This window comes from Heterodontus francisci, chromosome 14 (assembly GCF_036365525.1).
Source record: "Heterodontus francisci isolate sHetFra1 chromosome 14, sHetFra1.hap1, whole genome shotgun sequence".
Lineage (NCBI taxonomy): Eukaryota > Metazoa > Chordata > Chondrichthyes > Heterodontiformes > Heterodontidae > Heterodontus > Heterodontus francisci.
In genome coordinates, this window is record NC_090384.1 from 64,689,667 (window position 1) to 64,712,017 (window position 22,351).

The following is a 22,351-nucleotide window of genomic DNA, read 5'->3' on the forward strand; positions in this document are numbered from 1 at the left end:
GCAGTGCTGCGAGGTGTGAGGTCTTCCGCGTCGAGGGTTCAAATCTCTGTGACCATCTGCCCAGAGAGACGCATTCTCCTCTGGCACTGTCTCTTGGTCATCTCAACGTAGCTCCATCTTTGGTGGTAGATCCTATGTTGAGGATATGGCCTCCATTACCTTCCTGCCTTGCGTTCCACTCCTCCGCCCTCCAGATGCCCAGGGCTGTGCCGTTCCTGCGGAGGATGTTGCTCCTCGTCGCTAAAAACTCACAGTCGCACACCTCTTGCCAGTTGCTGCCTTCCTTGTGCTCAGGGGATTTCCAATTGTGGCTGGAAGCCTTGCCCCCTCCTCTTATGCCCCCTTAATGCCAGCAGGATGACGTCCCCCTGCACTGGCCGAGCGCTAACTGACCACTCTCCCCGCAACCTGCACTGACCAGATGGCACCTGTGTGCCAATGGCAGAGTCCCCCCTCTATATTGTTGTCATTTTCATGGTGCCCACTTAATTCCCTGGGGCAGCCATGACTGGCTCCCTGCTGTGCATCCACCTCCATGCACCTGGCCTGCCCCAGACCCAGGATACAGCCCATGCATCCCGCCAAAATCTGAAGATGGCCCTCAGCAAGCTCTTAATGAGTTCTTTAATGATCTTAATTACCTTTATTACCAGATCAGGTGGGTTCTTGGGGCCGCCCTTCACCCTGGTGAAACTCGCCGGTGCCAGGAAACCTGCGTGCCTGCCAATGCTGGCATTTTCATCCCCCACTCGCCTCCATTCCCACCCCTAAAAATCCAGCCCTAGGAGTCTTACATGCTATTATTGTAGGGGAAGAGTAAGAAAGCTTTTAATTTCAAAGGTACTAAAAAAAAAACTAAACTAAATTTTCTTTGGTCATGGTTGATAGTTAATTTTTTTTAACTCCCCCTGTTGACAGGGGAATCAAAATGAATGTGTCTCGTGCATTATGCATCAAAGTTCATACTAGCACTTAAGCTTATGCGTGAGGCATTAGTCTTGAGCAGCAAGAAACCGATGATTGTGAAAGGTCAAAAGAATGGTGGCATTTTGCTTCAGTACTGAATTATTTACTTTCTTATTTCAAAATATTATAACATTAATTTCATTTTAGCTGCTCAATACCAGAAACTGTTGTCTGGTTTGATTCATTAATAGGTTAATTAATTGGTTATGTAAGTGGCATGACTTGCTGTATTCTTCTTGTAGCATTTGGACTACTGTTAAATTAAGACAGCATAAAATTGATTTTACTAGTTAGAAATTAATCTTGAGCAGCAAGAGACTGGTAGATGGAATCGGCCTGAGTATAGCCTGAGTGGCAATTGAGCCTTCAGATAGACTTCATTGAGAGGTGATGTCATAACGTTGTTGAAAACAGTGTAGAATGAGAAGGCAGTAGAAGCCTGACATTTGTGGTGCCCGAGTAATATGGAATATTTTATTTTATTCATTTGTGGGATGTGAGTGTCACTGGCAAGACCAGCATTTATTGTCCATCCCTAATTGCCTTCAGAAGGTGATGATGAGCTGCGTTCTTGAACCGCTGCAGTCCATGTAGTGTAGGTACACCCACAGTGCTATTAGTGAGGGAGTCCCAGGATTTTGACACAACAACAGTGAAGGAGAAGTGATATAGTTCCAAGTCAAGATGGTGTGCGACTTGGAGGGAAACTTGTAGGTGGTGGTGTCTGCTGCCCTTGCTCTTCTAGGTGCTGGAGGTCACAGGTTTGGAAGGTGCTGTCAAAGGAGCCTTGGCAATTTGCTGCAGTGCATCTTCTGATGGTACACAGTGCTGCCACTGTACACCAGTGGTGAAGGAATGAATGTTTAAGGTGGTGAGTGGGGTATCGATCATGCGGCTGCTTTGTCCCAGATGGTATCAAGCTTCTTGAGTGTTGTTGGAGCTGCACTCATCCAGGAAAGTGGAGAGTATTCCATCACATTCCTGATTTGTGCCTTGTAGATGGCGGACAGGCTTTGGGGAGTCAGGAGATGGGTTACTCACCACAGAATTCCCAGCCTCTGACCAAATATTGTAGCCACAATATTTATATGGCTGGTCTAGTTAAGTTTCTGGTCAATGGTGACCCCCTGCCCCCCCCCCGCAGGATATTGATAGTGGGGGATTCAGTGATGGTAATGCCATTGGATGTCAAGGGGAGATGGTTAGATTCTTTTTTGTCGGAGATGGTCATTATCTGGCACTTGTGTGTGGCAAATGTTACTTGTCACTTATCAACCCAAGCCTGAATGTTGTCCAGGTCTTGCTGCATGCAGGAACGGATTGCTTGAGTATCTTAGGAATTGCGAATGCTACTGAACATCATGCAATCATGAGTAAACATCCCCACTTCTGACCTTATGTTGGAGGGGATGTCATTGATGAAGCAGTGGTTGTGCCTAGGACACTACCCTGAGGAACTCCTGCAGCAATGTCCTAGGGCTGAGATGATTGGCCCCCAACAATCACAGCCATCTTCCTTTGTGCTCGGTATGATTCCAACCAGTGGAGAGTTTTCCCCAAATCCACTGAGTTCAATTTTGCCAAGGCTCCTTGATGCTAACCTTGGTCAAATGCTGCCTTGGTGACAAGGGCGATCACTCACACCTCACCTCTTGAATTCAGCACTTTTGTCCATGTTTGGACCAAGGCTGTAATGAGGTCTGGAGCCGAGTGGGCCTGGCGGAACCCAAACTGAGCATCGGTGAGCAGGATATTGCTGAGCAAGTGTCGCTTGATAGCACTGTCGACGACACCTTCACTCACTTTGCTGATGATTGAGAATAGGCTGATGGGGCGGTAATTGGCTGGATTAGATTTGTCCTCCTTTCTGTGGACAGGACATACCTGGGCAATTTTCCACAATGTCAGGTAGATGCCAGTGTTATAATGGATGCTTCATGTATCTGGGATGACCATATGTGTGGTAAGTAGCTCTGACTGTTTGCACTCAAGCTTAAAGAGCAGCTAGGGCTTTCTATCATACACGGGAGGCTAAAGGGCTCAAAGTGCACATTCCTTCAGGCAGAGTAAGTTCGTCAAGAAGGGAGGTGGGTAGGCATCTATCATGATAGGAAGAGGAGAGAGAAGGCAAGACAATGATCTCTTGCGTGCAATCAATTGACAAATAGGTATTTAGTGCTGAATACCTGTGACAATGACAACACCTCTGAGGAAACCAACCACAAAGCAAAATCACAGCACTGTGGAGAAAGTAGTCACCAGAGGGAAAAATGAAGTGAAGATACACAGTATCAATGCATTGAATACAATCTTTGACATTGAACATGACTTTGTGATAGTTACTAAGCAAAATCCAGCCAGGACTGAGATTTTGTGATACTGTTAAATTACAGTTGCATTTAGATTTAGATTTAGAGATACAGCACTGAAACAGGCCCTTCGGCCCACCGAGTCTGTGCCGACCATTAACCACCATACTAATCCTACACTAATCCCATATTCCTACCACATCCCCACCTGTCCCTATATTCCCCTACCACCTACCTATACTAGGGGCAATTTATAATGGCCAATTTACCTATCAACCTGCAAGTCTTTTGGCTGTGGGAGGAAACCGGAGCACCCGGAGGAAACCCACGCAGACACAGGGAGAACTTGCAAACTCCACACAGGCAGTACCCAGAATTGAACCCGGGTCGCTGGAGCTGTGAGGCTGCAGTGCTAACCACTGCGCCACTGTGCCGCCCAGTAATTTGGATTGTTGATTGACGTTAGTATCAACTTACTTTCCTGTAATCACTAACATTAATTCTTAAGATGGTAATCCTACCATAATAGATGTTATAACATGGAGGTGAACACTGACTAACAGACAGAACAAAAGATGTGAAAATGGAATTCTGAGACAGTCTCATCATCAAATCATGAACTGGCAAATAGTGTATGCGCATGCCTGGCTGAACACACTAGCCCATGCATACATGGTATTTTTCTACTCTGCAGGCTTGTGTCTGGCCAATTCTCACACTTCTGCCAGTGTGTACACTGTTCTGGCCCACTCTAACCCCTGCAATTGTGGTTTTAATGGTTCTGTTAATTTGATTGGCTTCAAAATAACATTTTGTGTTCATCAGGCCAGCAATTTCTCCTCTTTGCCAAATGCGCCTAAAATTATTGATGTTTGTCATCAGGCTGACAAACAGACCAACAAGGTTAATTAAAGAAAACAAGCTATTCTCAGTTTAACTTCACAGATCACTCGCTTGCATAGTGAATCTATCTAAAACAGCCGAGCCACATCAACCTTGAAGGTTTCTGGTTTGATATCTGCTTTGTACAGAGTAAAAATGAGTCATCACAACTTTCAAGAAACAGGGAGTAGGCAGGGAAATCACACGCAAAAGGAGACAAAGCATTCATTTATTTAAAAAAAGCATACAGGATCCTGGGTTTCATAAATAGAGGCATGGAGCACAAAAGCAAGGGAAAGGCAAGAGTGTGGCACTAGCTGAGTTGCACTTGGAGAGAGCCGGCACGGATACAATAGGCCGAATAGCCTCCTTCTGTGCTGTAACCATTCCATGATTCTATGATCGGGTACATAACACATAATCTAGGCTACCACTTCAGTGCAGTATTGAGCAGTTGCTGCACCATAAAAGATCCTATCGTCTGCATGAGATATTAAAATAACTCCCTCTCTACTTGTTCAGACAGACATAGGAGCTCCCTTGGCACGGTCAAAGAACAGGAAGTTCTCCTGATGTTACAGCCATATCAACTCTCATTAACTAGTTTATGGTGTGTTTGTTGAGCCTTCCTGTGCACAGAATGAGCTGATCTATTTTCCTGCGTCACAGTGACTGAGTTTCAAAAGTAATTTATTAGGTGTGAAATGCTTTGAGAAGTCTTGAGGAACAAATGCAAGTTCTTCTTTTGTTCCTTATAGTATGATGTTGATCCCTCATTGGAAACTAAGTCGAGATGAAATTTACCCCGAATGAGAACCATAACACACAGTCAAAAAAATAATCCAGGACTACATTCACTAGTTCTAGTTCTGTTGCCTTACTTCCCTCAGGACATTTCCAATTTATACTGGATTGACTGAAGTTAACATTATTGTCTTTAAGTACCCTTCTTATCTTATCACCACCTTTATCCTGCCCACAGGGTTATAACAGACTCTTTCTGTTAATCTTTCTGCCTTCAACTTGGCTATTAACTCAAGCAAGCCTATTTCATTCTATGCATTTCCCAGCTGTGTGGGTTCAAAATAGGAAATATTAGTGGATTTAATCAGTTTTCTACTATAATTTAAAGACAAAAATCAAATACCACAGCTTAAATTCTGCATTACAAATACCATTTCAAATATAGTGGCTGGATTCTGAATTGCAAAAAAAATCGTTTTTTTCCAGTCTTGTCACATCTTAAAACTACAACTTAATTCTAGCCAATTTGAGCACATTCTAAATTGGGTATCAGCCATAGAATAAATAGTACTGCCATCAAATTGACTCAGATACATTAGAAATTCTTTAATTACTTATTCTTCTTCTTTGGCCTCCTTATCTCGAGAGACAATGGGTAAGCGCCTGGAGGTGGTCAGTGGTTACTTATACATGCTGTATAAGTTTATACTTTTTACTGGCCATACTAGTCTTACTTTTTACTTAATAGTTTACGCTAGCCACAAATGCAGTAGACATTAAACATGGCCCTGTGTAGTTATAGGAACAGTATACTCTACTCCTTACTTTGTTAGCTCGTGGTCGGAGAGGAGCTGCTTTAGATGTCTGGACAGCAGTTTCTTCTCCATAGAGAGTCTCACCCAAGCTCGAGCTTTGCCCACATCAGTTTTGATCTCACCAATATTCTGGATGTGTCTGAAATAGGGAAAAAAATAGATTCAGATAGTAAGACAATCCATTCCAGCCCTCCTTGCCACAATAGCTCAGTTTTGTGATCCCTAGTTGCCTGTGGAATTCTGCAACTCATATTGTAGGCTCTACAAAATAGGTCAGTTTAGTCAGGAAAAGGTGAATAAGATATGCAAACTGATGACAGATTTAAAAAAATTGCTCCATTATGCCAAAAACAACAAACATAACAACACCACTGCAACTTGAAAGCCACTTGCAGCCCTTGTGACCAGAAGCAGCAATCTAATTGAGGGTGACCGCTTTGCGGAACATCTCCGCTCAGTCCGCAAGCAGGACCCTGAGCTTCCGGTTGCTTGCCATTTCAACACTCCCCCCTGCTCTCATGCTCACATCTCTGTCCTGGGATTGCTGCAGTGTTCCAGTGAACATCAACGCAAGCTCGAGGAACAGCATCTCATCTACCGATTAGGCACACTACAGCCTGCCGGACTGAACATTGAGTTCAATAATTTCAGAGCATGACAGCCCCCCACTTTACTTTCATTTTTAGTCATTTTTGGTTATTTTTTCTTCCTTTTTTTTTGCATTCCTTTTTACATTTTTTACAATCTTTTTTTGCATTTATTTCATTTCATCTTAGTTTGTTCAGTTTGCTTACCCACTGTTTTTTTCAGGTTGTTTTTCTTCAGGTTTGCACTTGCTGATGTTCAATATTCAGTATATTCACACCTAATCTGTACTAATGCTTTGTCTTTCAACACACCATTAACATATTGTTTGCCTTTGCTCCGTGACCTTTTGGTCAGCTATGTGGCCTGGTCCAATCTGCACCTTCTCCTTTGTTATCTCTTGCCCCACCCCCACCTCACTTGTTTATAATCTGTGACTTTTCTAATATTTGTCAGTTCCGAAGAAGGGTCACTGACCCGAAACGTTAACTCTGCTTCTCTTTCCACAGATGCTGCCAGACCTGCTGAGTGAATCCAGCATTTCTTGTTTTTGTTTCAGATTTCCAGCATCTGCAGTATTTTGCTTTTATTTTAGTGTTTAATTCACTGCCACTTCTCTTCCAGGAATGCCTACCTTGAAGAAGTTCTGCTCTTCTCTCCGACGGGATTTTCGTTTGTCTCTTTTACCTTGTTCACCTTCATTGCTTTCTATTTCCCTCCTGGTGTTTGATAAGGTATCTACCAAAACTCGTTTTCACAGCCACTTCTCCTTCCTCAGTGACTGTCTCCGGCTCCGACTGATTCCACGTGGATTCCAACTGCAGTTTCACCCATCATGCTTTGAAACCACCCAGGATCACAGGTATCTCCGAGAAATACAACGTTCCTCGGACTGCTACTCTCGCCGCATCCTGAGATCCACACTCAGTGCTATGCGCCGCCATATGCACACACTGGACCTCTCTCCAGCAGCACCGTCTCACCTTATCTCAAATCTGTTCTACTCCGCAGTTTCATCTCATCTTACGTCTCATCCGACGCATTAACAAAAAACTTTTTTTCTTCCTTTCAGGTGTTAAGGAACGCAAGCTCCAGCAGCTGATGGGGACTAATGCCCCTCCAGATCCTCCTTCCGCTTCACTTCCCTCTGACCCCACCCCTTCTGATCTGACCCCTTGCCGTGTATTCACTATACCCTCTGACCTCCCCCTCTCTGATGCTGAGCGTTCTGTACTCAGCAAAGGTCTCAGTTTTATTCCCTTACGCCCCCACCTCAATGAATTTCGCGCTCGGCATGACGTTGAGCTCTTCTTCCGTCGCCTCCGCCTCCGGGCTCACTTCTTCGACCAGGAGTCCTCCCCCCGACCAGCAGACCCATTCACCCGCCTCCAGCATTCTCCCTCTACCTGGACCCCTCACCCTGGCCTCTTACCCACTCTTGATCTCTTCATTGAAAACTGTCGGCGAGACATTGGTCGTCTCAATTTCTCTGCCCCCCTCACTCACTCTAACCTGTCCCCCTCTGAACTTGAGGCACTCCATTCTCTCAGGTCTAACCCCGACATGGTCATCAAACCTGCAGACAAGGGTGGTGCTGTTGTTGTATGGCGTACCGACCTCTACCTTGCAGAAGCTCAACGCCAACTCACAGACACCTCTTCCTACCTCCCTCTGGACCATGACCCCACCACCGTCCAAAGGACTGTCACTGACCTCATCTCCTCTGGAGATCTTCCCTCTACAGCTTCCAACCTCATAGTCCCGCAACCCCGGACAGCCCGCTTCTACCTCCTTCCCAAAATCCACAAACGGGACTGTCCCGGCAGACCCATTGTGTCAGCCTGCTCCTGCCCAACTGAACTTATTTCTTCCTATCTAGACTATATCTTTTCTCCGCTGGTCCAGTCTCTTCCCACCTACATCCGTGACTCTTCTGACGCCCTATGTCATTTTGACAATTTCCAGTTTCCTGGTCCCAACCGCCTCCTCTTCACTATGGACGTGCAATCGCTCTACACCTCCATCCCCCACCAGGATGGTTTGAGGGCTCTCCGCTTCTTCCTGGAACAGAGGCCCAACCAGTCCCCATCCACCAACACCCTCCTCCGCCTGGCTGAACTTGTTCTCACATTGAACAACTTCTCCTTCAACTCCATGCATTTCCTTCAAGTAAAAGGCGTCGCTATGGGTACCCGCATGGGTCCTAGTTATGCCTGTCTTTTTGTGGGATATGTCGAGCATTCTTTGTTCCAGTCCTACTCAGGCCCCCTCCCCCAACTCTTTTTCCGGTACATTGATGACTGTATCGGTGCCGTTTCCTGCTCCCGCCCCGAACTAGAAAACTTTATCAACTTTGCTTCCAATTTCCACCCTTCTCTCACCTTTACATGGTCCATCTCTGACACTTCCCTTCCCTTCCTCGACTTCTCTGTCTCCATCTCTGGGGATAGGTTGTCTACCAATATCTATTATAAGCCCACTGACTCCCACAGCTACCTCGACTACACTTCTTCACACCCTACCTCCTGTAAGGACTCCATTCCATTCTCCCAGTTTCTCCGTCTCCGATGCATCTGCTCTGATGATGCTACCTTCCATGACGGTGCTTCTGATATGACCTCCTTTTTCCTCAACCGAGGATTTCCCCCCACTGTGGTTGACAGGGCCCTCAACCGCGTCCGACCCATTCCCCGCACCTCTACCCTCACCCCTTCCCCTCCCTCCCAGAACCGTGACAGGGTTCCCCTTGTCCTCACTTTTCATCCCACCAGCGTCCATATCCAAAGGATCATCCTCCGCCATTTTCGCCACCTCCAGCGTGATGCCACTACCAGTCGCATCTTCCCCTCCCTTCCCCTGTCAGCATTCCGAAGGGATCGTTCCCTCCGCGACACCCTGGTCCACTCCTCCATTACCCCCACCACCTCGTCCCCGTCCCAGGGCACCTTCCCTTGCAATCGCAGGAGGTGTAATACCTGCCCATTTACCTCCTCTCTCCTCACTATCCCAGGCCCCAAACACTCCTTTCAGGTGAAGCAGCGATTTACTTGTACTTCTTTCAATGTAGTATACTGTATTCGCTGCTCACAGTGTGGTCTCCTCTACATTGGGGAGACCAAGCGCAGACTGGGTGACCGCTTTGCGGAACATCTCCGCTCAGTCCGCAAGCAGGACCCTGAGCCTCCGGTTGCTTGCCATTTCAACACTCCCCCCTGCTCTCATGCTCACATCTCTGTCCTGGGATTGCTGCAGTGTTCCAGTGAACATCAACGCAAGCTCGAGGAACAGCATCTCATCTACCGATTAGGCACACTACAGCCTGCCGGACTGAACATTGAGTTCAATAATTTCAGAGCATGACAGCCCCCCACTTTACTTTCATTTTTAGTCATTTTTGGTTATTTTTTCTTCCTTTTTTTTTGCATTCCTTTTTACATTTTTTACAATCTTTTTTTGCATTTATTTCATTTCATCTTAGTTTGTTCAGTTTGCTTACCCACTGTTTTTTTCAGGTTGTTTTTCTTCAGGTTTGCACTTGCTGATGTTCAATATTCAGTATATTCACACCTAATCTGTACTAATGCTTTGTCTTTCAACACACCATTAACATATTGTTTGCCTTTGCTCCGTGACCTTTTGGTCAGCTATGTGGCCTGGTCCAATCTGCACCTTCTCCTTTGTTATCTCTTGCCCAACCCCCACCTCACTTGTTTATAATCTGTGACTTTTCTAATATTTGTCAGTTCCGAAGAAGGGTCACTGACCCGAAACGTTAACTCTGCTTCTCTTTCCACAGATGCTGCCAGACCTGCTGAGTGAATCCAGCATTTATTGTTTTTGTTTCAGATTTCCAGCATCCGCAGTATTTTGCTTTTAATCTAATTGAGGGAACTGACAATCTTGTAACTAATTTATCAGGTATAAGAATGAGAAGATTCTATTTTTAAAAAAACCAACCTATCAAACCAAGAATGCTCATTGCAACAATTCAAGATTTGTATTCATCAGAATGGTTTCCTTCTATGCAGTAATTTCTCTATCCTTTTAGATTTATGGCATTGCATTCATTATCCCTCCATTCAGAGGCTAAACTGTAAACATATCAGCACCAATAACTTGCTATTGCATCTGATATTTTCAAAGTCATCAATTTACTCTTCCATAGTGATTTCAATTCAACCAGCACCACCATCAGCCCCCTCAGCATTAGTCACCTTAGTACACTAAAAAGTACAATTACTATACAGACATGCATAATTAGACCGTCAATGTAATAGCCTGCAAATTTACATTAGGGTTGAAACCAGTGTACAACTCTTCTTTGCAAAAAATAAAGTACTTTCAAATGGTTTATAACAGTACTGTTGGTTATTAAAATGTTTTGTGTTTCAATTTGCAGTATGTTCTGAATATTTACTTTCTCATTACCATCAAAGTGACCAGTGGAATCAATCTATCACAAACCTCCATAATCTTGAGAATTTTGATCAGGTCACTTTTCAACCTTTCCAGCTTGAGTGAAGAAAATCCTAACTTTCCAAATCTCTCTGCATATAACTGGAACGCCTCTTCCCTGGTAATGTCCTAATGAATACACTACACCTTTGAAATTGTTTTTACAACCTCCTCATAATTGGGGTACATAAAAAAAGCTTCCTCCAACTGTGGCCTAAGATTCTGTTTTATCATCCTCCTTTTGTATTCTAGGCAAAACAATTCCATTTGATTTTTTATGGCAATATCTACTTAATATTATAATGATCTCTGTCATCAATGTCTCTCTGATCAATTTAAAATCTTACCAGTCCCCATTGTTACTTCCAAAATGTAATCGTACATGGAACTGCATCTGTCATCTATCTGTCCACTCTGCTGGTCTTTCTACCTCTTCCTGCTGTCTTTGTCTATCCTTGTCACAATTTGCCATAACCCCTAATTTTTAAATCAACAGATTTTGATATTGTTCTCTCAATACCTTATTCAAGATCATATATTTATACGTGTATACTTGTGGAATACTGCTCACCACATTTACATTCAGAGAAAATGTTTTGCTATATACCATAATTTTCCATTAGAAGTTTGTCTCCTACAGCTCTTATCACCTGTACTCCCTCCTTCGCTATCCTGCCCCTCCCAAAGAAAACCCATACTGAAAGGTAATCTACGATTTAATCAACCTTCTCCATCAGGAAAAGAGCTGAAATGCAAGTCATCTGACTGACATAATAAAAAGAAAGGCAACACTCCATCTCCACAAATGACATTGCTAACAGTTCAAAGTTTCCATATGTGGACAATGAATGTTTAACAGCAGGATAGCTCTGAAATGGAAAGTCTTGCACCTAGAAAAATGGGCTCAGGTATTCATTATTTATATCTCTGCAGGGTTAATGTTAACTAGGTTGGAAATAATGAAAAATCTCTGTGGTAAATGCATTTTTCCCCTTACTTAATGTACTTCCCACTTGCCATTGTCAGACTGACTTATTAAATTAAGGTATTGAAATGGTGCCAGAGCAAAAACACAATAATACTGAGCCAGCAACTATTAGTAGCATGAAAATGTTTTTCTTCTGTACATTTTCTCTCCTCACCTCCTGAAGATGTTGATTCCCTGCAGGGGAAGTGTTCCACAGATGATGTACATCCTCCAGCAAGTTACTGCACCACAAGAAGTATCTGATCTTGTCCTTACCCAACATCCACACTTGTGCACTTCCATCAGAGTTTGATGGATTGCAGACAGATGCAAAAACCTGGCATATTTTCACTGCACTATTCCATCACAATTGTGCTGAGAAAGGGTGCCACAGGAATTAGCACTCCCAAGTTGACATTCTTCACATATGAATTTAGACAGTTAAATGCTGACATGTTATTTAACCAAAGGGACAGTTAAGTCAAACCTGATAATGTTCCTCTCCATAGTTTAAATATGCAATTTCCAGCAAGAGTCACTGAATAACGATCAGGATTTTTTGCTCACTGACTTAAAGAAATTGAGGTCAATTATAACACTCTAACTGCAGTTTAGGGCGATAAAGTTGTCCATAGCAAAGTAGCTTATAGGTACTTGTTGCCTACATTCACACATGAAAAATGACAATTTGGTTAAAGTACTGGAGACTTGTAAAAAAGCATAACTAGTGCACCTCATTTCAACCTCCCTGTGCAGAGTAATATAAGTGAGTCCAGGGGCCCGCTTTTCCTTCCGAGATTGGGAAATGGATGTTGCGAATGTTTCCAGGTCCTGATCCAGCTCCCGACGGGAAGCAGTCACATGTCCCTATTTTCAGGGAGGTGGACTGTTAATTGACTGGAGAGTGGGTTGGGCAGCCAGTCAGTGACCGCAGGGGCGGGAACGGAGGTGGGACTGAAAGACAGCGGGCCTTATTTAAACCTGAATGGCAGCCTCTTGCTTTGCTAATGCCGACCTGGAGGTTCTCCTTGAAGCAGTGAGGGAGTGGAGCGAGGTCCTCATTCCGGAGGGTGGCAGGAGAAGGCCAACCTCTCAGACCAAGCGGGCCTGGATTGAGGTTGCTGAGACTGTAAGCAGATGGAGTGTAGTCCAGAGGAAGTGGGTCCAGCGCAGGAAGCAATTCAATTACCTTATCCGTTCAGGCAAGGTGAGTGCAACATCGGATCCTCAGTACAGGCTGGGTATTCAAACTCCAGCTGAGGAGCCAAAGGCCACATGCTGCTCCTGAACATGGGAGGAATGTGTGCCCAGGGTACTTAGCTGAATCTTCAGCAAGGCTCAGAGCCATAGTGCCACTGAGATCCTGCCAGCACTGATATATGCAGCTTCTTATGAGTATCAGCCGTTGGCATTGGCCATTGAGGCCAGCAGTGCCTTATCTATCTCTCTTGTCCTTGCAGGAGAAATGGACTCAGAATGTCCGCAAAAGGGCCCAGAAAGGAGGAGGGCTCCACATCCAGCTTGTAATCATCACCCTGGAACAAGGAGCCATGGAAGTAGCAAGGGTCGCTGACCACACGCATCGGGGAAGGTGGGATGGACATCACTGGTGGAGAGGGTGAATAGAAACTGCAATGCGCTGATTAAGGGGATGCATTGTACTCTACTCGTCCGACAGCATGCTGAAGTCTCAACTGTATCGGAAGACTCAGCACTGCAAAGGATACTGCTCTCAAGGCTTGTTCACATGATCTGTTCCTGTGTCCCCTGCAGGTTCTGCTGTTGAGGCGCAAAGACTGATTGCTGTACCATCACTGGGACAAGCACTGCCACAGCAGACCTCAGAGCAAGCACTGTCACACCTTGCAAGCACACCCTCCACTAACTAGATACAGTCACCTCAGTGGGTTCTCACTCGCGATTAGATAGGATAGCACTGGGTGATGAGTACACCACAAATGTACACGAGGAGGTGGCAGAGGCAGCTGTGGGCAGTCCCCCTCGGAGGATGGAGGACAGACACAACCCTGCTCAGCTGGAGATAGATGCAGGGCCTCGGGAGTTACAAGAAAGGTGGCTCTACTTAGGCCAGCAGCAACAGATTTTCTCCCAATTGTTGGAGTTCCGTGACCCAGTTCGCGGTCATGGGCTGAGAAATGGAGGGGTCCATTCAGCTCATGTACGCCACCATAGCTCAGGACTTTAAGCGCATGAGCTCCTCCATAAACTGAATGGCCAACTCATGGACAGCTATATTCAAGGAGCAGCTAATGCGTGTCCTTGATAAGTATGTACCTGTCAGGCAGGGAGGAAGTTGTCGAGCAAGGGAGCCGTGGTTTACTCAAGAAGTTGAAGCGCTTGTCAAGAGGAAGAGGGCGGCTTATGTTAGGATGAGACGTGAAGGCTCAGTTAGGGCGCTTGAGAGTTACAAGCTAGCCAGGAAGGATCTAAAGGGAGGGCTAAGAAGAGCAAGGAGAGGACACGAGAAGTCATTGGCGGATAGGATCAAAGAAAACCCTAAGGCTTTCTATAGGTATATCAGGAATAAACGAATGATAAGAGTTAGAACAGGGCCAATCAAGGATAGTAGTGGGAAGTTGTGTGCGGAATCAGAGGAGATAGGGGAAGCGTTAAATGAATATTTTTCGTCAGTATTTACAGTAGAGAAAGAAAATGTTGCCGAGGAGATTACTGAGATACAGCCTACTAGGCTAGATGGGATTGAGATTCACAAGGAGGAGGTGTTAGCAATTTTGGAAAGAGTGAAAATAGATAAGTCCCCTGGGCCAGATGGGATTTATCCTAGGATTCTCTGGGAAGCCAGGGAGGAGATTGCAGAGCCGTTGTTGTTGATCTTTAAGTCGTCATTGTCGACAGGAGTAGTGCCGGAGGACTGGAGGATAGCAAATGTTGTCCCCTTGTTCAAGAAGGGGAGTAGAGACAGCCCTGGTAATTATAGACCTGTGAGCCTTACTTCGGTTGTGGGTAAAATGTTGGAAAAGGTTATAAGAGACAGGATTTATAATCATCTTGAAAAGAATAAGTTCATTTGCGATAGTCAGCACGGTTTTGTGAAAGGTAGGTCGTGCCTCACAAACCTTATTGAGTTTTTCGAGAAGGTGACCAAACAGGTGGATGAGGGTAAAGCCGTGGATGTGGTGTATATGGATTTCAGTAAGGCGTTTGATAAGGTTCCCCACGGTAGGCTATTGCAGAAAATACGCAAGTATGGGGTTGAAGGTGATTTAGAGCTTTGGATCAGAAATTGGCTAGCTGAAAGAAGACAGAGGGTGGTGGTTGATGGCAAATGTTCATCCTGGAGTTTAGTTACTAGTGGTGTACCGCAAGGTTCTGTTTTGGGGCCACTGCTGTTTGTCATTTTTATAAACGACCTGGATGAGGGTGTAGAAGGGTGGGTTAGTAAATTTGCGGATGACACGAAGGTCGGTGGAGTTGTGGATAGTGTCGAAGGGTGTTGTAGGGTACAGAGGGACATAGATAGGCTGCAGAGCTGGGCTGAGAGATGGCAAATGGAGTTTAATGCGGAGAAGTGTGAGGTGATTCACTTTGGAAGGAGTAACAGCAATGCAGAGTACTGGGCTAATGGGAAGATTCTTGGTAGTGTAGATGAGCAGAGAGATCTTGGTATCCAGGTACATAAATCCCTGAAAGTTGCTACCCAGGTTAATAGGGCTGTTAAGAAGGCATATGGTGTGTTAGCCTTTATTAGTAGGGGGATCGAGTTTCAGAGCCACGGGGTCATGATGCAGCTGTACAAAACTCTGGTGAGGCCGCACCTGGAGTATTGCGTGCAGTTCTGGTCACCGCATTATAGGAAGGATGTCGAAGCTTTGGAAAGGGTGCAGAGGAGATTTACTAGGATGTTGCCTGGTATGGAAGGAAGGTCTTACAAGGAAAGGCTGAGGGACTTGGGGTTGTTTTCGTTAGAGAGAAGGAGGAGGAGAGGTGACTTAATAGAGACATACAAGATAATCAGAGGGTTAGATAGGGTGGATAGTGAGAGTCTTTTTCCTCGGATGAGGATGGCAAACACGAGGGGACATAGCTTTAAGTTGAGGGGTGAAAGATATAGGACAGATGTCAGAGGTAGTTTCTTTACGCAGAGAGTAGTAGGGGCGTGGAACGCCCTGCCTGCAACAGTAGTAGACTCGCCAACTTTAAGGGCATTTAAGTGGTCATTGGATAGACATATGGATGTAAATGGAATAGTGTAGGTCAGATGATCGGCGCAACATCGAGGGCCGAAGGGCCTGTACTGCGCTGTAATATTCTAATTCTAATTCTATATGCGGCAGCACTCAGAGTGCATGCAAGAACTGCACACTGATGTTCACAGAATGCATGCTACACTCTGTAGCCTTGACTGATCAGTGGTGCTGATAATGTAGAGATGTTTGGTAGGGATGCCAGTTGCACCCCAGCTGATGCTCCCCTCCAATCATGCAGAGTGCCAGCCAAGGGCTGAGGCTGTCACCAATGAGGATGAGGGTGCCATCCCTTGCAGGGCACCATCATCATCTTTGGCCTCCTTTGTCCCTCTGACTGAGAGACCATCTCTGCAGCAGGATCCGGTGGCGGAGGCTGCCCCGGCACTGAGGCCGGTGCAGCAGGCTCTGGAGGTGCCCCCACTGGCACCTTCACAACAAGGACAATCGCCATGTGCATCTCAACCGCGAGGAGAGAGAAGTGAAGAGGCTGCCTCCACCTCCTCCGAGGCAACAAGGGGAACACTGTGTAGAAGTAGCTGAGAATGGAGGCCACCATGTCAGGCAGAGCACTGAGTGGATAACTGGGGTTTAATGCACCAGTAACTGAGCACTTTTCCTATTTTTCAACACAATATAAGTACTGACACATAACGCCAGGCGTGTGAGCTTCCATTTTTTAATGGCAGAACAAGAAAATAGGGATGAAGTGGTGAAGGGGAGCAAAGGTCCTTGGATGGGCACAGTAAAACCTCTGGACAGATGTGCATCCTTCATTGGCGTTAGGAATGGATCTATTCCAGGCTGCGTCTTCAATGGAAGGGTTCTCACAGGTAGCTCAAAGCATGTTCCAGGCCATACTGTCCTCCTGGATTAGAAGGGCTCAGCTGAAAGTGCCAGGATCAGATGATCCTGACATTGATGGCATCCTAATGAGATCCTCAAGTCCTTCACCGGGCCCGGACACCTCCCTGTGCAACTGGGGCACCTGTGTTCTGCATCTTCCTCCTTCTCTTCCACCTCCTGCTCCTCCTCTTCCTCCGATGAGCTGTGTTGTTCCAGGGCCTCACCCTCTTCAAGATCCACACCTCTCTGGAGGGCTATGTCATGGGGAACACAGAAGACCAACATCATGTGCGAGACCCGTGTAATAGTAGTCGTGCACTGCAGGGCACCACCCGATCAGTCCAGACACCGTGCTAAATGGGATAGACTCAGAAAAGATCTAGCAGCTCAAAACTGGCATCCATGAGGCACTGTGGGTCATCAGTAGCAGCAGAATTGTATTCAACCACAATCTGTAATCCCATTGCCCAGCATATCCCTCACTTTACCATTACCATCAAGCCAGGGGACAAACACTGGTTCAATGAGGAGTGTAGGAGAGCATGCCAGGAGCAACACCAGGCCTACCTAAGAATGAGGTGCCAACCTGGTGAAGCACAGGACTACATGTATGCTAAACAGCAGAAGCAGCATGTTGTAGACAGAGCTAAGCAACCTCACAACCAACAGATCAGATCAAAGCTCTGCAGTCCTGCCATATCAAATCATGAATAGTGGTAGACAATTAAACAACTGACGAGAAGAGACTCCAAAAACATCCCCAGCCTCAATGATGGGATGGCCCAGCATGTCATTGCTAAAGATAAGCACGAAGCATTGGCAACCAGCTTCAGCCAGCAGTGCCAAGTAGATGATCCATCTCGGCCTCCTTTAAGGTCCCCAGCATCACAGATGCCAATCTTCAGCCAACTCGCTTCACTCCCCGTGATGTCAGGGGGAGACAGTGGTGTAGTGGTAATGTCACTGTCTTTGTAATCTGGAGGCCTAGGCCATTGAGCTGGGGACATGGGTTAAAATCCCACCATGGCAGCTGGGGGAATTTAAATTAAATTAATTATTAAGTTCAAGTAATTAATAAAAAAATCTGGAATTGAAAGTTAGTCTCGGTAATGGTGCCATGAAACTATCATTGATTGTCATAAAAACCCAGCTGGTTCACTAATGTCCTTTAGGGAAGGAAATCTGCTGTCCTTACCTGGTCTGGCCTACAGGTGATTCTAGCCCCACAGCAATGTGGTTGGCTCTAAACTGCCCTCTGAAATGGCCTAGCAAACCACTTAGTTGTCAAGGGCAATCAGCGATGGGCAACAAATGCTGGCGTTGCCAGCGACGCCCACATCCCGTGAAAGAATAAAAAGAAAAAAAAAATCAAGAAATGGCTGAAGGAACTGGATACAGCAAAGGTATGGGCCCGAAGAACAACCCAGAAGTACTGAAGACTTGTGCTCCAGAACTAGACACGCCCTTAGCCAAGTTTTTCCAGTAAAGCTACAACACAGGCACCTACCCAGCAAAGTGGAAAATTGCCCACAAAAAGCAGGACAAATCTAATGTGGCCAATTACTGCCCTATCAGTCAACTCTCAAACATCAGCAAAGTGAGTGAAGGTGCCCTCAACAGTGCTAACAAGTGGCATTTACTCAGCACCAACCTGTTCAATGATGTTCAGTTTGGGTTCCACCAGGTCACTCAGCTCCAGACCTCATTACAGCTTTGATCCAAACATCGATAAAAGAGCTGAATTCCAGAGATGAGATAAGAGTGATTGTCCTTGTCATCAAGGCAGCATTTGACTGAGCGTGGCAGAGCTTTAGCAAAATTGAAGTAAATGGGAATCGGGGGGGAAACTCTCCACTGGTTAGAGTCATACCTAGCACAAAGGAAGATGGCTGTGGTTGTTGGAGGCCAATCATCTCAGCCCCAGGACATCGCTGCAGGAGTTCTTCAGGACAGTGTCCTAGGCCCAACCATCTTCAGCTGCTTCATCAATAACCTTCCCTCTAACATAAGGTCAGAAGTGGGGATGTTCGCTGATAATTGCAGTGTTCAGTACCAACCCCTCAGAAGCAGTAAGTGCCCACATGTAGCAAGATATGGACAGCATTCAGGCTTGGGCTGATAAGCGGTGAGTGGCATTCACACCACACAAGTGCTAGGCAACAGAGAATTTAACTATCTCCTCTTGACATCCAATAGCATTACCATCACTGAAACCTCCACTAACATCATCCTGAGTTTTACCACTGACTAGAAATGTAAGTGGAGCAGCCATATAAATACTGTGGCTACATGGGCAGGTCAGAGGCTGGAAATCCGGCAGCGAGTAACTTACCTCCTGACTCCTCTGCCTCACAAACCTTATTGAGTTTTTCGAGAAGGTGACCAAACAGGTGGATGAGGGTAAAGCAGTGGATGTGGTGTATATGGATGTCAGTAAGGCGTTTGATAAGGTTCCCCACGGTAGGCTATTGCAGAAAATACGGAAGTATGGGGTTGAAGGTGATTTAGAGGTTTGGATCAGAAATTGGCTAGCTGAAAGAAGACAGAGGGTGGTGGTTGATGGCAAATGTTCATCCTGGAGTTTAGTTACTAGTGGTGTACCACAAGGATCTGTTTTGGGGCCACTGCTGTTTGTCATTTTTATAAATGACCTGGAAGAGGGTGTAGAAGGGTGGGTTAGTAAATTTGCGGATGACGCGAAGGTCGGTGGAGTTGTGGATAGTGCCGAAGGATGTTGTAGGGTACAGAGGGACATAGATAGGCTGCAGAGCTGGGTTGAGAGATGGCAAATGGAGTTTAATGCGGAAAAGTGTGAGGTGATTCACTTTGGAAGGAGTAACAGGAATGCAGAGTACTGGGCTAATGGGAAGATTCTTGGTAGTGTAGATGAACAGAGAGATCTTGGTGTCCAGGTACATAAATCCCTGAAAGTTGCTACCCAGGTTAATAGGGCTGTTAAGAAGGCATATGGTGTGTTAGCTTTTATTAGTAGGGGGATCGAGTTTCGGAGCCACGAGGTCATGCTGCAGCTGTACAAAACTCTGGTGAGACCGCACCTGGAGTATTGCGTGCAGTTCTGGTCACCGCATTATAGGAAGGATGTGGAAGCTTTGGAAAGGGTGCAGAGGAGATTTACTAGGATGTTGCCTGGTATGGAGGGAAGGTCTTACGAGGAAAGGCTGAGGGACTTGAGGTTGTTTTCGTTGGAGAGAAGGAGGAGGAGAGGTGACTTAATAGAGACATATAAGATAATCAGAGGGTTAGATAGGGTGGATAGTGAGAGTCTTTTTCCTCGGATGGTGATGGCAAACACGAGGGGACATAGCTTTAAGTTGAGGGGTGCTAGATATAGGACAGATGTTAGAGGTAGTTTCTTTACTCAGAGAGTAGTAGGGGCGTGGAACGCCCTGCCTGCAACAGTAGTAGACTCTCCAACTTTAAGGGCATTTAAGCGGTCATTGGATAGACATATGGATGAAAATGGAATAGTGTAGGTCAGATGGTTTCACAGGTCGGCGCAACATCGAGAGCCGAAGGGCCTGTACTGCGCTGTAATGTTCTAAAATTCTAAAATCCCCAAAGCCTATCCACAACCTACAAGGAATAAGTCAGGAGTGTGATGAAATATTTGCCAATTGCCTGGATGAGTGCAACTCCAACACTCAAGAAGCTTGACACCATCCAAGACAAAGCAATCCGCTTGATCGGCACCCCATCCACCAACTTAAACATTCATTCCCTCCGCCACCAGCACACAGTGGCAGCAGTGTGCACCATTTACAAGATGCACTGCAGCAACTGGCCAAGGCTCCTTAGACAGAACCTTCCAAATCCGCGGTCTCTACCACCTAGAAGGACAAGGGCAGTAGAAGCATGGGAACACCACCACCTACAAGTTCCCCTCCAAGTCACTCACATCCTGACTTGGAACTATATCGCCATTCCTTCACTGTAGCTGGGTCAAAATCCTTGAACTCTCTCCCTAACAGCACTGTGGGTGTTCCTATACCACATGAACTGTACTGGTTCAAGAAGGCAGCTCACTATCATCTTCTCAAGGGCAATTAGGGATGGGTAATAAATGCTGGCCCATACAACGACACTGACGTCCCAAGAATGAATAAATAAAAAAGAACTGGACATTATATGGTCACTGTCCTGCAATGAATGACTTTAAAAAAATGCTTATTTGCTAAGAATTCAAAAACCAGGCAGTACTGAATGGCTCCAAAGGGCAAGAAAAAGTAATAAAAAATACAGCCAATGCATGTGTCAAGTTATTTGAGCTGTTTTAATGATATGACATGGTGCTGTGTAAATACCAGGACATGACTACCAAATAAGCAAGTGTCCAGGTTTCTCCAGGAACAAAAAAAAGTACTTCAACGTATTTTTAAATGGGCTGCAGGAAGCAAGAGATCTGGGGACTGTGCATAAAAAAATCTTTGAAGGTGGCAGGACGGGTTGCGAAGGCTGTTAAGAAAGCGTACGGGATCCTTGGCTTTATAAATAAAGGCATAAGAGTACAAAAGCAAAGAAGTTATGCTAAACCTTCACTGGTTTGGATTCAGCTGGAGTATTGCATCCATTTCTGCACATTACACTTCAGGAAGGATGCCAGAACCTTGGAAAAGGTACAGAGTAGATTTAACAGAATGATACCAAGAATTTAAGTGGACAGACTAGAGAAGCTAGACTGTTCTCCGTAGAGCACAGACTGTTAAGGGGAGAGTTAATAAAGGTGTTGAAAGTTATAAGAAGTTTTCCTGCAGTAGACAGGGAGAAACTGTTTCTAGGCAGGAGAGTCAGTAACAAGAGGGCACAGATTTAAGATAATTGGCAAAAGAATCAGGCAGAGAGATTTTTTTTCATACATCTAATCTGGAATGTACTGCCTGAAGCAGGCTCAATGTAACGTTCAATAAGATATTCAATATGTACTTAGAGTCATAGAGAGATACAGCACTGAAACAGGCCCTTCGGCCCACCGAGACTGTGCCTGACCATCATTTATACGAATCCTACATTAATCCCATATTCCCTACCACATCCCCACAATTCCCCTACCACCTACCTACACTAGGGGCAATTTATAATGGTCAATTTACCTATCAACTTGCAAGTCTTTGGCTGTGGGAGGAAACCGGAGCACCCGGCGGAAACCCACGCGGTCACAGGGAGAACTTGCAAACTCCGCACAGGCAGTACCCAGAACCGAACCCGGGTCACTGGAGCGGTGAGGCTGCGGTGCTAATCACTGCGCCACTGTGCCGCCCCCACTTGAAAAGGAAAAAAATTCCAGGACTATAGGGAAAGAGCAGTGGAATGGAACCAATTAGGTAGAGCCGACGAGCTGAATGGCCACTTTCTGTGTTGTATGATTCTATGAATATTCAAAACAATTTTTTTTTACAAAAACCTAATCCAAATGTTAAACTCCTTCATCAGGCACAATTTGATATCTAGCTGTATTCTATTTATCTAACATACCTAGAAATCAAGGAACAGTCATACCTTCATGGCCTATATAGTTTCACCTACTCACAGGCAAAATTA

The 22,351-nt window shown here is 45.5% G+C and overlaps 1 protein-coding gene across 5 annotated transcripts in view; it reads right to left on the reverse strand.

The window, feature by feature from the left end:
- Window positions 1-22,351, reverse strand: part of LOC137377085 (DENN domain-containing protein 5A) — a 384,360-nt gene that overhangs the window by 84,480 nt on the left and 277,529 nt on the right. For all 5 annotated transcript variants that reach the window (XM_068046370.1, XM_068046368.1, XM_068046369.1 and 2 more), the window contains one exon: window positions 5,727-5,855. In XM_068046370.1, coding sequence (XP_067902471.1) covers window positions 5,727-5,855 — 129 coding nt within the window. The remainder of the gene's footprint in view (window positions 1-5,726; window positions 5,856-22,351) is intronic.